Below are 13,469 nucleotides of genomic sequence, written 5' to 3'. Positions count from 1 at the left end.
ACTGGTACACAACAATTGCAAAAGCAAGAAGAAATAAACCCTTTCATGTTACAGTCATGACCAGTGAAGATTTTATGTCAACAAAAAATCTTGAGCAAGCTGTTACAAACAGGAAAATCAATGAAAGGAAGCAGCCTCTGTCTTGGCTGAAAATGCAATGGATTCGTTCCACACGACACGAGCCATTTACTCTGTTTTACAAAGAAACCCTAAATGAAGATTACCCTTTTGAATCCATAAACCTAAAACCAGCAAAAGTTGGAAGGCCTATTTCAATTGGACACATTCAATTGGCTAAGTTGTACAAAGGTCCTCGACCTGTGACCGCAGAGAAGAAGAAAGACATGGTGGATCTTCTTCCATACATTCCACCAATTTATCACGACTACTTCAAGAACTGGAAAACATGTGGTATTTCCCAAGATAGTGGTCCAATGGGAATCATTGAGGAATTATAGTATGGAAAACTAAGAGTGTAAACATCATAGTGGGACATTTTAATATTTTTATCATCGCTATGTTCTTGAATATAGTCATAGTTAATATTGATTTAAAAATAGTTTAAACAGTTAGAAGGTTTTTATGTCTTTTTGTAATAATATTCATGTCTTTGCAATTCTCTTAGGTGTATTATAAAATCTTAAGACTAATGGTGCAAGACAATCTGGTAAACAAAGATTGTAAGACGAAGTTAGTTTTACGTTAGTGTAATAATAGTGGCTATAGAACTTAGGTAATGCATATGATTATTATATTTATAAAAATTATAATTCCTACTAAATAACTTCTTATTAAATCATCAAAAATACACTAATTATTATGGTGTTTTAGTAATAGATAGGTCATGCACATTGATAACCTTTAAAAGTATTCCTGTAATCATTAAAAACCAAAGTGGTGTAAGTCACTTCCATGCATTATTTAACAGATATTAAAATCGTCATTGTAGTTAAAAATGGCTGAAAAGTTACATCCATATATTATAGACATAAATATATAATATTTAAGTGGTACATTAGATCATAGAATTTACAATAACCAATCTTATAAAACCTTATGTATCTCAAAACAGGTAAAATGTGACTTAAACCACTTTGGCTTTAACCGGCTCATATATATATATATATATATATATATATATATATATATATATAGAGAGAGAGAGAGAGAGAGAGAGAGAGAGAGAAAGAGGGATGAACAAAAGAATAAGACTGAGTAGATGCGCGCATGCGATTGTTTCAGAAAAAAAAAATTGGTTGTCTGTAAAGTCGGTTTACGGATGATAGTTTAACGTGACAACGTCATAACAAAACATTGATGAAATTATTGATCCAGAAGAAAAGGAAATGTCATATTCGGCCTGAGACTGAGCCGTAATAGGTTTTTGCAACCAAACCATTTAGGCATTAAAAATATTATATTCTTTGAGGAAGAAATTGTTTTTAATTTTTCTATCTTTTGTATTATAAAATCTACCTCTGCATACTTTTATGAATAAAATTGAATCATTTTTATTGCATTATCACTATACTTGTATATATTGTATATACACTATATTTGTATGGATACAAAGGAGTGAAATGAAATGTACAATTTAATTAATAAATTTACTTTTATTTGCATTCATTAATTCAAATATATTTATTACTTTTGAAATGTTGCGTGCGACGTATTTATTTTACCAAGTACAAAAAAAATTCGCAGCTGCCGAGATTCGAAACGATAACCTTTGGATTGGAAGTCAATTAATTATTAATAGGTTTTTATTTTTCGTAATTGTCACAATACATGGTTTGCAGGGTTATTTAGACATACCAGTAGTTTCCTGCTCTTTTGCCAAATTTTTTACATATTAACACTTCATTATTTTCATAGTACTGAGAATATATACATAACATAAAAGGAAACTTTAAAAACCCTTTTGTCTTTGCCTTTGGAGCCATTGGGCTCAATGTCTTGACGTCACTGGGAAATGCACACATTATTACATTTAGTATTATTTACACAGAATTAAAAATGAATATATACAGATAAGTGTTACAAGAAAACTGAATATTATTGGTTTAAGAACTAAGCTATCAAACAAACAAACAAACAAACAATGCGCTATGGTTGGCGTCCGTTAATGGCTACACTGGTATGGCACTGTGGTTGGCGTCCATACTATACACATATATACATGATATACACTGCACTTGCACTTTGGATGGTGTCCCAGTGGAGATCTTGGGGCCGCCCAGTCAGGGTGGCCTGCCGGGGTGGTAATCTGTAATGAGTTTGTGTGGATAGGGTCTGGTGATGTCGTGTTTGCCAATGTTCTGTATCAGTGTAGACGGGTGTTGTGCAGCTTTGTGGAAGAATTTGTCTGTGTATCGTGTGACTAGAGATCTTGGTGATTGTGTGTTTGCAAGGTCATGTAGCTGTATGTTGGTTACGTGTCTGTATTTCCCGAGTGTGGCTCTGAGTAGTTTATTGAAACATGTATTTAGTTGGTGGAAACGGATGTCGGGTACATGGGCAAATATTACTAATGCATACAATAAGATAGGTACTATGTACGCCTTGAAGAGGCGTACACGGTCCTGGTCTGGGAGGGGGCTGTAGGGGCGGAGTATGGGGGAGAGCGAGTTGAATACGCGATAGGCCCGAGCAGTGGCCGACGAGAAGTGCTGTGAGAAGCGCAGTGTGCGATCCAGTGTCACACCGAGGTATTTCACTGAATCGCTCCAGTTGATCACTGCGCCTCCCACGAACAGTGCTGGTGGCTGACGGGGGCGGCGTCTGGTGAAAATAATTGCTTATGTCTTGGCGGGGTTGGGAAGAATGCCCCAGGACATGAAGTAGTTATTGACAGAGTTGACGGCCGCGGTCAGCCTGGCTTTAATTAGAGTGGGGTCATGGTGTGTTACCATCAACGCGGTATCGTCCGCGTACATGACTACCGTGCATTCGGGGTTTTTTGGGATGTCATGGCAATAGAGGGAGAAGAGAAGGGGGGAAAGCGTGGACCCTTGAGGGACTCCTGCGGTGATTTGCCTGGTAGATGAGGTGGACCCTTCCACCCGCACGTTGAAAGTTCGGGCTTCAAGGAAAGAGTGGAGGATGAATCTGAGTGCAGGGTGGAATCCCAAAAAGGCCAGCTTAAGGATAAGGGCCTGGTGGTTAACTGAATCGAATGCACGACTTAGATCTAGCAACAGCATGCCGGTATGGGTTCGTTGGGTGAAGTTGTAGGTGATGATGTCGGTGACGTGAGCTAATGCATGTTGGGTTGATAAATTGCGCCTGAAGCCAAACTGGAATTCTGGCAGCGGTTGTAGGCATGCTACTTCCGCTTCCAGCCTGGACAGCAATATGCGCTCCGCCACCTTGGAGATGATGGACAGCAGGGATATGGGACGGTACGACGCTGGCCGATTGGTTGCACCTTTTCCTTTGTAGATGGGCACTACTGTAGCCTCACGCCATGGTAGTGGGTAATGACCTGTGATGAGGATGCTGTTGATGATGTGGGTGAGGTAAACTAGTGCTTTACGTGATATGGATTTGAGGAGGCGAGGTGAGATGCCATCTGGGCCTGGGGCCACTCTGGACTTCACACGGTTTATCTCCTTAGTCACCTCTCTGGGTGTGGCTAATTTGATGTCTACAGGGGCAGGTGGTGGGGGTGGGGTGTAGTGGGTGGGCAGTTTGGAGAGGTGGGGTGGCACTGGAGCAGGGGTGAATGATTCTGCGAAGTGGTCGGCCATGCAGTCAGCCCTGTCGGGCGCCACCTCCGCCATGCCGCCGTCCACCTCGAGAGGTGGAACCGCTGACCTGGCCGAGCGAAGACCACGAGCAAAACGCCATGCCGAGCCACTCGCGAGAGACAAAGCACGAAGTTTTTTGACTTCGCATGCCGTTGTCCATTCAGCAACAGCTACTCTGCACTGTCTGAACAGTGCGTTGTAGCCGTCCCTGAACGGCTGCTGGCGTGTGCGCTGCCATCGACTCCGTGCCTTGTTGCGGGATGTAATGAGCTGTTTGATATGGTCTGGGAATGGTGTACCAAGATGGTGGGGTTTGGCTTTAGGGATGTGCATTGAAGCTGATGTGATGATGGTGTCAGCAAAGTGAAGAACATGCTGGTCAAGTTCTTCCTTTGTGCGGGCCTTATGTTGCAGGTCTAGCTGCTGATCCATAGCTAACCGGTAGGATTTCCAGTCGGCTAGCTTGTAGTTATAGGTGTAGTTTGTGGTGGCTGGGGTGACTGTTGTGTCTAGTGACCCCATGATGGGGTAGTGGTCGGACGTCAGGTCGGTGCAGACTGTTAGGGGGTTGACTCGGGGTAGGTTTGTGCCTATCACCAAGTCAAGGATGCTGGGGCTGCCAGTATGGGAGTGGGGGTGGTAAGTGAATTTGTCAGGGAAATGTAGTGTCAGGGTGGTTTCCATCAGGTATTTGCGGAGGGCAACACCTCTATAATTGTTCCTAAGGCAGCCCCAGGATGTGTGTCTGGCGTTGTAATCGCCAGCTAATATTACGCGTGAGTCCAGCCTTCGGAGGGTATGGAGGTCCTCCTTCGGGAATGGCGTGGTTGGTGGGATGTAGAGAGCTACAGCAGTGAAAGGCGTGGGGTTCGTGTGCAGCCGGACTGCCACCGCTTCCACATGTTCCATTTGAGGGATTTGTCGCCTGTGGTGCGACAAAGTCAGGCGCACAAGAAGAGCCACGCCTCCCTGTGCACCATCCAATCGGTCAGCTCGGTGCGTCACATATCCCGGTACAGTCAACGGAACGCAAGCACTGAGCCAGGTTTCAGCCAGGAACACCAGGTCTGGTTTGTGAAGTGAAATGAAATGATTGAACTCAGCAGTTTTATTGAAAATGCTGTTGCTATTCCAGACAAAGAATCTAAGGGAAGGCATCTGCGAGGGCTTGGAAGACAGTGAAGATCACTGTGCACTTCTCGTCGGAGTTCTGCGCTGTCTTAAATTTCCTTGTGGCGTCCAGGATAAAGGGAACCCATTTTAGTATATTAAGTTCTTTAATCAATTTCAATAATTCTGATAGTTCGCTAAAAGGGCTGGATTCCTTGTTAGGTGCTTGATTTTTATTTGGTGGGATGGATGGGTTGCTTTGACGTGGCGTGGTAATTATGGGTGCGCGACTTACTCGAGAGGTCTGCTGGGGTGTGGGTGTAGGAGCTTGCTGCGCTACTTGTGTGGGGGTGTGGGCTGTGAATGATTTTAATTTGTTTGCAAATGATATTTTGGGTGGCTGTAGTGAGGGGAAGCTGGTTGGGTGTGAGCTGTGGTGTGTGGGTGCTGCGGGTGGTCTGGTTACCTGTTTGGTTGCGAGCATCGCCATCCTGACTGGGCAGTCCCGGGAAGCGGCGTGGTGGTTCTTGTGGGGGAGGTGATGGTCGACACAGTTGACGCAGGTCGGCTCTTCTTCCTTGGTTCGTAGGAAGGCGGTGGAGGGGTGTTGTTCCACACAGCGCACGCACCTGGGCTTCATGCTGCAGCAGTAGATGGAGTGGCCCCAGCGCTGGCAGTTTATGCAGCGCTGAAGCTCCTGCTGGGCTCTGCAGGCTTCAAATTGCACTTGCATGTGGTCCAGGCAGTGCGTGCCCAGGACCGCAGACAGCTGTGTAGTTCCATTCAGGGTTATTAGGAACAGTGGGACTGGAACCGCTTCCTCCTCCGGTGTCCTCCGGTCCATACGCTTGATCGTGGCCACGTCCAGCCCCAGGGACTGCAGTTGTTCACCAAGCTCCTGGGTGTCCGTGTCCACGTCAAGGCCACGAACAACGAAGCGGCTGTTCCGCTGTTCCGGCCTTGAGTGTGTGTACAGCTCAAATCCGCGCTCCTTCAGGTATTTTTGAACTGCGTCATGGTCGTCGGCGGAGTCTGTCTTGATCTTTACGTTGTATCTGGGACAGCTGATGGTGAAGTTGTTCTTAACGAAGTTGGTCAGTGCTGTTTTGTGGTTGTTAAATCCTTGGTTGAGGCTAGTTTTCACGATTATTGGGGGCATTTTCAGTTTGGGTGACAGCTTGTTCAGAATTGTGGGTTTGGGTGTCATCTTGTTTGCTGTTTTCGTTGAAGTTTTGGTCGTGCTTGGTCTGTCGGCTGCTGGTTCTTGCCAGGCAACAGGTTCCTCTGTTGTAAGCACAGAATACCTGTTGTTCAGCGTACGCTGGGACTTCGCTTTTGGAGAAGAGCTGGGGCTAGGTGACGAGACAGTTCTCTTTGTGCCAGTGTGTGGCACAGTTTGCCACGCATACGCACTTTCCATCGTAGTGGCGGGTGGTGTGGTGCATCTGGTGGTGGTGACAACTCTTTGGTGTGGTTCAGTATGATTTTTCTGCTGGTATTGCCTTTCGTATTGTAGGTACACAGTTTCGTGAACAATATTCGGAATAATGTCATCGTCACTGAAGTGATTGGGTTTAAATTCCTTTATGTCACTGAATAGGTTTGCATGGTTGGCTGAGGGTGCTGCCTTATGGAGATGCACATGCATTAAAATGGCATCTTCATTTTCGTCTTCGCCTATATGGTATAAATTATTACATAATTCGTAAATAAAGTCTGGTGGTACACATTCATTGATAGCTGGGCAAAATAGTTCATAATAATTAACAGTATTCATCCACGCTAACCACACGACCACGAGCCCATTTTGAGAAAATCGTTTCAGATGGTCTAAATTAATTTTATTCCACGCACGATATTTGTTTGAATTTCTTTTAACTAGCATATTCTCTGTTGGACTCGAAATATTTACACGCTCGTGGGCTCATAACTATAATACGGTGTGTGATTTAGTTGATCAAATAATAACTCATGACAAATAATTACCAATTTCAAACTAAAGCGTGAAAATTATCATACCAGCAATAAATATTTAGTTACACAGCTAAAACAATACTCATACAACACAGTTTAAATATACTGATTTACACTAGTAATTAAAATAATACGTACTTGTAAGAACGCCATTTCCTTGCGAATATACTCCCGTGGCGCGGTGCACAACTATAACCTCGAACCAGTACGCCGCCACGTGCCGGCCGAGTTCTCTGTACCGTCCGCAACATACCAGAGAGATGCCACGCATTTAGTGGGACATCGGTAGTGGGACATCCGTAGTGGGACATCCGTAGTGGGACAATTTCGTGCGTGCAGCCAGCGTTCATCGATTTATTAGACGTTGTCACGTCAAAAATATATAGGTATCCTATACAGTCAGCTGTGAATGCCTTGAATTTTATATTTGCTACCAGCGTGCTCGCGTTCCTCCTTGTTCAACCAGCAGCGTAGAGAGCGCTGTTGAGACAGTCCCTGCATTTTCCGCACAGATAGCGCTACCTGTAATGAATATTATGTTTAATTCAGAGATTTGGTGTGTTCCAAATGGCAAAATTGTTTGAAGAAACAGTAACACGCACAGTTTGAATTGCCAAAGAAGTTTTACTTATATCACGTGTACTGAGTTACACGCTCTCTTTTTTTATGAACCTGGATTTTTTCTTTCAATATTGTCCATTTATTCTGTAACTGCCTCAACAGATCACTTGTTCATTGCGTTTCAAATCAAAATCGAAGAAAACTTCAATCCCTCCAAAATAAATCAACGTTTTTTGACACTAGGAGCACTCCAACACTTCATTCCGAATGAGAAAAATTTCCGCCTTCTTCGAAACGTTCACAGAAATTCGAACACGAACGATTACAAAAACTTCCCTGAAAATGGCCAGCGCTTGATAATTCTTCCACAGAATCATCCATGACTGCTGCCATGGAAGACCTTCCAAGGAAACTTTCATAGTGTGATAGGGGCTTAACAGTAGTAAGTCATTTGCAAAAGATTTTACTGCCATGTTTTCGAATCCACTATTTCACAACAGCGCATAGGAGAGAGGTCATGCGTATAGGAGGGATGTGAATGTATGTTATTTCTGTTACGGACGCAACAGATATTGAGAGAAGAGTAAAGTGCCATTTTTGGCGAGACTTAAGGACTGTTCATATTTATCAACCATATTGTGGCAAGAAATTGTCGAGATATTACAAAGCTCAGGTTAATCCTGCTTAAAAAATAAAGTAATTCAATTACTTAGAAAAAGTTACTAGCGATAAATGTAAATATAAAATAAAAGTTTCGTGGTTAACCTACAATTGTAAAACTAAAAATATTACACAAACACTCCCTCCCCAATAAATTTATTTGTTGAATAACTGTGTTCGCAAACTGATAGTAACATGTCATGGGATAACCATTCGCTCATTTGCTAATTAACATGGTTATTAACTAACACTACCAAAATACATGACTGATTGATCACGAAATTTCATTAGCTAAAATTAACAGTAAGGTTTCAATTGCGAATCGATTTCGCTCAGGTCGGGTGCTAGGGCCTGCTATGTACTCGCTTATTATTATTTTTAACTGTGAACCCAGCTTAAAGCCGAATTATAATTTGAGTACGCAGTTTCGTACTTGCGACCTTGCTTCACTCGCGTGCTCGACACATCCGGGCGGGTTCAATGTGTGGCCTCTCCAAGCGCTATTACCCAGCCTAACAGGTTTCAACGAAGGTATTTTATTGGAAAAACGATGTTTTGAAATAAGTTATTTTTAAACACTTCGTTAGTGTCTCACGAATTCAGGGCAATTCACTTTATGATTCAATGTTCCTTAGTTACGATCGGTATGCGTGTGCATTAGTTGAAACTTCCACATAAACATGTCAAAATATTTATTATTTGTTCATATTATTAATAATAGTATAGTGTTGAAAGTAAATGGTTTAAAAAGTCTTTAGATTACTTAAATGTTATTAAATTGCCACTATTCTTTAACTCTAAGAACACGATCAGTACACAGATTGTCTTCATACTTTCATACTTCACTTCCAGTTCGGAGAGTCCTTGCGATTCGTATAAGTACGTATAAGTATATACTTCATGCGAATTTGGTTCTTGACCTAAAATACACCATGTTGCAATTATTTGAAATGTCACTAACATAACCTAAACAACTTTTGCAAATACGCTTACAATAAGAAACTCGGACACGAAATTTAACGCAGAGTTCTTTAAAATAATTCCGAGCTTGATAAATATACGCAAATAATGTTTTCAACTGCATTTCTGGACACGAATCACACGTTGTTACCGCACCCGCCGCTAGAATTCGATGCCGGAGCAGCTATGTCGACTATAGAAACGTTTGATTAGCAGACCGAAATTTTAAACTATGTAATGAAACTGCTCCGACTATAGCGAAAAAGATTTGTTTTGTTAGAATTTTATTAAAATTCATTAAACAGATAATACTATAAAGTTTCCCTTTGGTTTTGTGAACTTTTGTTCGTGCCATTCGTCAATGATGGCAGCACCGAGTTTACACATTTTCGTTCCATGCCGACTTCCGTTCCATTCACGAAATTTCCCCCACCAAATGTCGTATATCGAGAACAAAGATGATACACGCAAAAAAAAAAAATACGAACGAACGAACGCTGGTTATTCGGGCATCTGACTCCATGCTCGTGGATCTTAGGCTTCTCCAATAGGCATCCGCTCGGCGTCTGCGGGAATTATCCCCTTCCCTTCCCCGACGTTTCAACACCTCCCCCCCCCACCCTCCACCGACCCTTTCTCCTTCGCCAGTTCCCCCTCCTTCGGCGCCGCTAACGCCGGCCGTGCAGAATCCACTCCCGCCGCGCCCTGAATTTAATTAGACGACGCTTCGCGGAAGGTGCTCGTACACAGCGGCGCTCGCGCCCTGGGGACAAACTCGCGGGCTTGTGTGCCCGCCGAAAACAAGTGGCTCTCCTGAGGCGCCGAATGTAATTATCCCTCAGGTGCGTCGCACCTCGGCGAGCTAACGTAACGGCCCGATCTTGAATGCGGGATCGGTCCTCGCGCTGGGCGCCAAACGCGAACACGAAAGCCGACTACTCGAGTTCAGCCTTTTGATTCGAGCCCGCTCTGCGCTATTCAACGCGTCTTTAATATGTACGCGAAACACTGTGCGGATTGAAATATTTTCAAACTAATAAATTTATTACGAAATGAAAAAAAATAATATTATACGTAACGTTTGATAATATTTGGGCAATATTAGTGGCTTAAGTACCTTTTAAACTTTTTAGCGACTTATCAATTGTATAAACTGAATTAATACCAAAATATTATATTATGAGGTTAAAGATAAATATCACTAGCCACGGTGGGATATCAAAATTGTTATTATTTATTTCGGATGTATTTTCATGCTTAATTTAACTGCACATAAACCCATATATTATCCTGACCATTAATACATCTTACACCCAAAGAAAGATTGCTAGTTGTTGTAAATTGGACAAGCTTCCTTCCCTTGGGATTACGCCCAATTTTAATGAACAATGGTTGTTAATGAACAACGATTGTTAATTTGCGAAGTGGACTGGGAGTTGCTGCTCAAAGTTTGTAAACATTAGTGCATGTTCTGGTGCTTAATATTTCTGTACATTGGTGTAAATTTCAAGGCCAACTAGTTTCTGGCAACCGAGGAACGACTTTAGCTTGTTGCAGAATGGACCGGGACACGCCGCTCATGTTTGTGATCATAATAGTATGTACTGGTGCTCAATATTTCTGAACCTAAGTGTACACATAAAGGAAAAAAAGTGTCTGGCGCCTGAGGCTGGACTGCCGCTTGTTGCAGACTGGACCGGGACTGACTGTCCTTCCCGGGTGTAGCGCTCAATGTCTATGAACATAAGTGTATGCGCTAGTATTCAGTATTTATAAACCTAAGTGTACACATAAAGGCCAACAAGTGTCTGGCGCCTGAGGCAGGACTGCCGCTTGTTGCAGAGTGGACCGGGACGGGCTGTCCTTCCCAGGTGTAGCGCTCAATGTCTATGAACATAAGTGTATGTGCTGGTGCTCAATATTTCTGAACCTAAGTGTACATAAAGGCCAACAAGTGTCTGGCGCCTGAGGCAGGACTGCCGCTTGTTGCAGAGTGGACCGGGACGGGCTGTCCTTCCCGGGTGTAGCGCTCAATGTCTATGAACATAAGTGTATGCGCTAGTAGTCAGTATTTCTGAACCTAAGTGTACACATAAAGGCCAACAAGTGTCTGGCGCTTGAGGCAGGACTGCCGCTTGTTGCAGAGTGGACCGGGACGGGCTGTCCTTCCCGGGTGTAGCGCTCAATGTCTATGAACATAAGTGTATGCGCTAGTATTCAGTATTTCTGAACCTAAGTGTACACATAAAGGCCAACAAGTGTCTGGCGCCTGAGGCAGGACTGCCGCTTGTTGCAGAGTGGTCCGGGACGGGCTGTCCTTCCCGGGTGTAGCGCTCAATGTCTATGAACATAAGTGTATGTGCTGGTGCTCAATATTTCTGAACATTGGTGTACACATAGAGGCCAACAAGTGTCTGGCGCCTGAGGCAGGACTGCCGCTTGTTGCAGAGTGGACCGGGACGGGCTGTCCTCCCCCGGACATGGCGCTGAACGGCTCCATGGCGCCCTACTCCGCGAACGAGCGCCACCTGGCCGACTACTCGCAGGTCTCAGAGGTCAAGTTCGTGGGCCAGGTCGGGCCCTTGGAGGAGCGGAGGATGTGCAAGATCAAGTGCATCGGCGGCGAGTGGGTCGGCCCGCTGTGTCACAAGTCAGGTGCGCCGTTCTTAAGATATCGCCGTGAATCTATTGAAATTAGCCGAAGGCAAATATTTTTTCTCGTTTATTAAAATAATATTTACGTATTTAAGCACTGATTGGTGGGAATTGAGCTCGGCTCTCCTGGGGTGTTTGACGGGGGGAAAGGAAGAGGGACCGCAAAGATATATAGTGTCTCATTAGTGTAAATTCCCATTTACACAAATATCTTTGAGCGAAGAAATACGTATCTTTCTCTCGTAATTATTTCTTAAGTAAACACATGTTTTTTATAAATTGGCCAACGGGGAAACATATTAAGAAAATTTAAACACTATCTAGTTTAGTAAAATTTTCTATCTTCAAACATTATTCTCTTTTTACCTGTAAAAAATACAATGGTTGAATTAACGTAAAGTTAAAAAAAATAATCAAAGTCTGAAGAAACTACGAAAACATGCATGCATATGAAGTGTGTTGACGCATATATGCTACGAGACCTACAATATTACTTTCTGGGCTCAGCCTAGCATACCACATAAATATATATCAATGGTTTCCTCTGGACTTGTTTGTCAAGAATTTTTTTTTTTTTTGCTCTTTCTTCCTATATGTGGTTTCAGTTCTTAATTATATCTCAAAGTTGGAAAATAAAAGAAAAAAAAGTAAATCACTTTATAAATAAACTAAATATTATAAGCAAGTACATTTTACATATTTTTTCAATTCATTACGAACATTGATCATTATTTTTCTTGAAATTCACTTTAGAAAGTATGATTATAATTCTGATAGCTGAAAACAAATCCACTCAATACAACTCTAACAGTTACTGGCAGACAACGCACAGCTATAGGTCTAGGAGCATGCAATTTTGCATAGGAGTTCCTTATATAACGCATGTGAGCATTAAGAAACCCCTAAGGAGGTTAAATAGGGGATGGAAGTTTGTATGGAAATACGTCAATTTTGAAGTTAAAAATATGTAAATTGGTGTTTATACTTCTGTTTTAAAATAAAAAGTCAGTTGTTACAGCGTTTTTGGTAATTCATCAAAAATGAGAATAAAATACTTTCCCATAGGGCACACAGCTAATAAATAGATAAAAAGGGTTATCTATATGCAAAAGCATCGATGTTAATTTTTACAAGCTAAATAAATATTATAAATCGAATAAAGTTTGTTACGTAGAGAAAATGTGAAAACGATAAATATCATGTCCGTAATAGTCAACTGTTACCGCACTAAACTAAAGGAATATCTCGCTCGGCACTCATGCATGTTTCCATGGGAACGCATTCCACGAAAGAATGAGCCAAGGGATGCGAAAGAGATAAGGTCCAAGAAGAAGTGGCATTTTGAAGCAGTCGAAAATCCAGATTGCCTCCCCATACCCTTCCAACATCGCACTGAGTGGCCGCTTTAAAGAGAAAGTTTTTTTCTCTCTCCTCCTCTGCAGATGTTTGCTTTCCTCTCCTGCCTACGTACCATCTAGTTCTCATCCCTTCTCTTCCCCCCTCCACCCCCGGGGCACGGAGCAGACCGAAATGATCCCTTCGCCTGGGCGCCCGCTGATAGGGCGTCGCGTCCACCAACCAGCGCCCACTTCGGGCCGCACGCCTGATCCAAACTGACTACTGGCCGCTCGGAGGCATGTAAGTCCCGGATAAGCCCTCAGCGTGGAAAAAATGATTCGCCCCTCGCTGTCATGTTTCGCGTTTTTCAGCTGAGTACGTGTCAATGGATTAGGACCGTTACGAAATTTAAACGAATACCTTTCTGTCTTTAAACATCCAGTGCTATCGTATGTTATATAT

At 42.9% G+C, this 13,469-nt stretch overlaps 1 protein-coding gene across 1 annotated transcript in view; it reads left to right on the top strand.

Annotated features, from left to right (window-relative positions):
- Window positions 1-13,469, top strand: part of LOC134532620 (locomotion-related protein Hikaru genki) — a 161,373-nt gene that overhangs the window by 79,324 nt on the left and 68,580 nt on the right. Inside the window, exon 2 of the mRNA XM_063369252.1 lies at window positions 11,463-11,669. Within this exon, the coding sequence (XP_063225322.1) occupies window positions 11,463-11,669 (207 nt within the window). The remainder of the gene's footprint in view (window positions 1-11,462; window positions 11,670-13,469) is intronic.

This window comes from Bacillus rossius, chromosome 1 (assembly GCF_032445375.1).
Source record: "Bacillus rossius redtenbacheri isolate Brsri chromosome 1, Brsri_v3, whole genome shotgun sequence".
Classification (NCBI taxonomy): domain Eukaryota; kingdom Metazoa; phylum Arthropoda; class Insecta; order Phasmatodea; family Bacillidae; genus Bacillus; species Bacillus rossius.
This window is presented reverse-complemented; position numbering and strand designations above follow the sequence as displayed.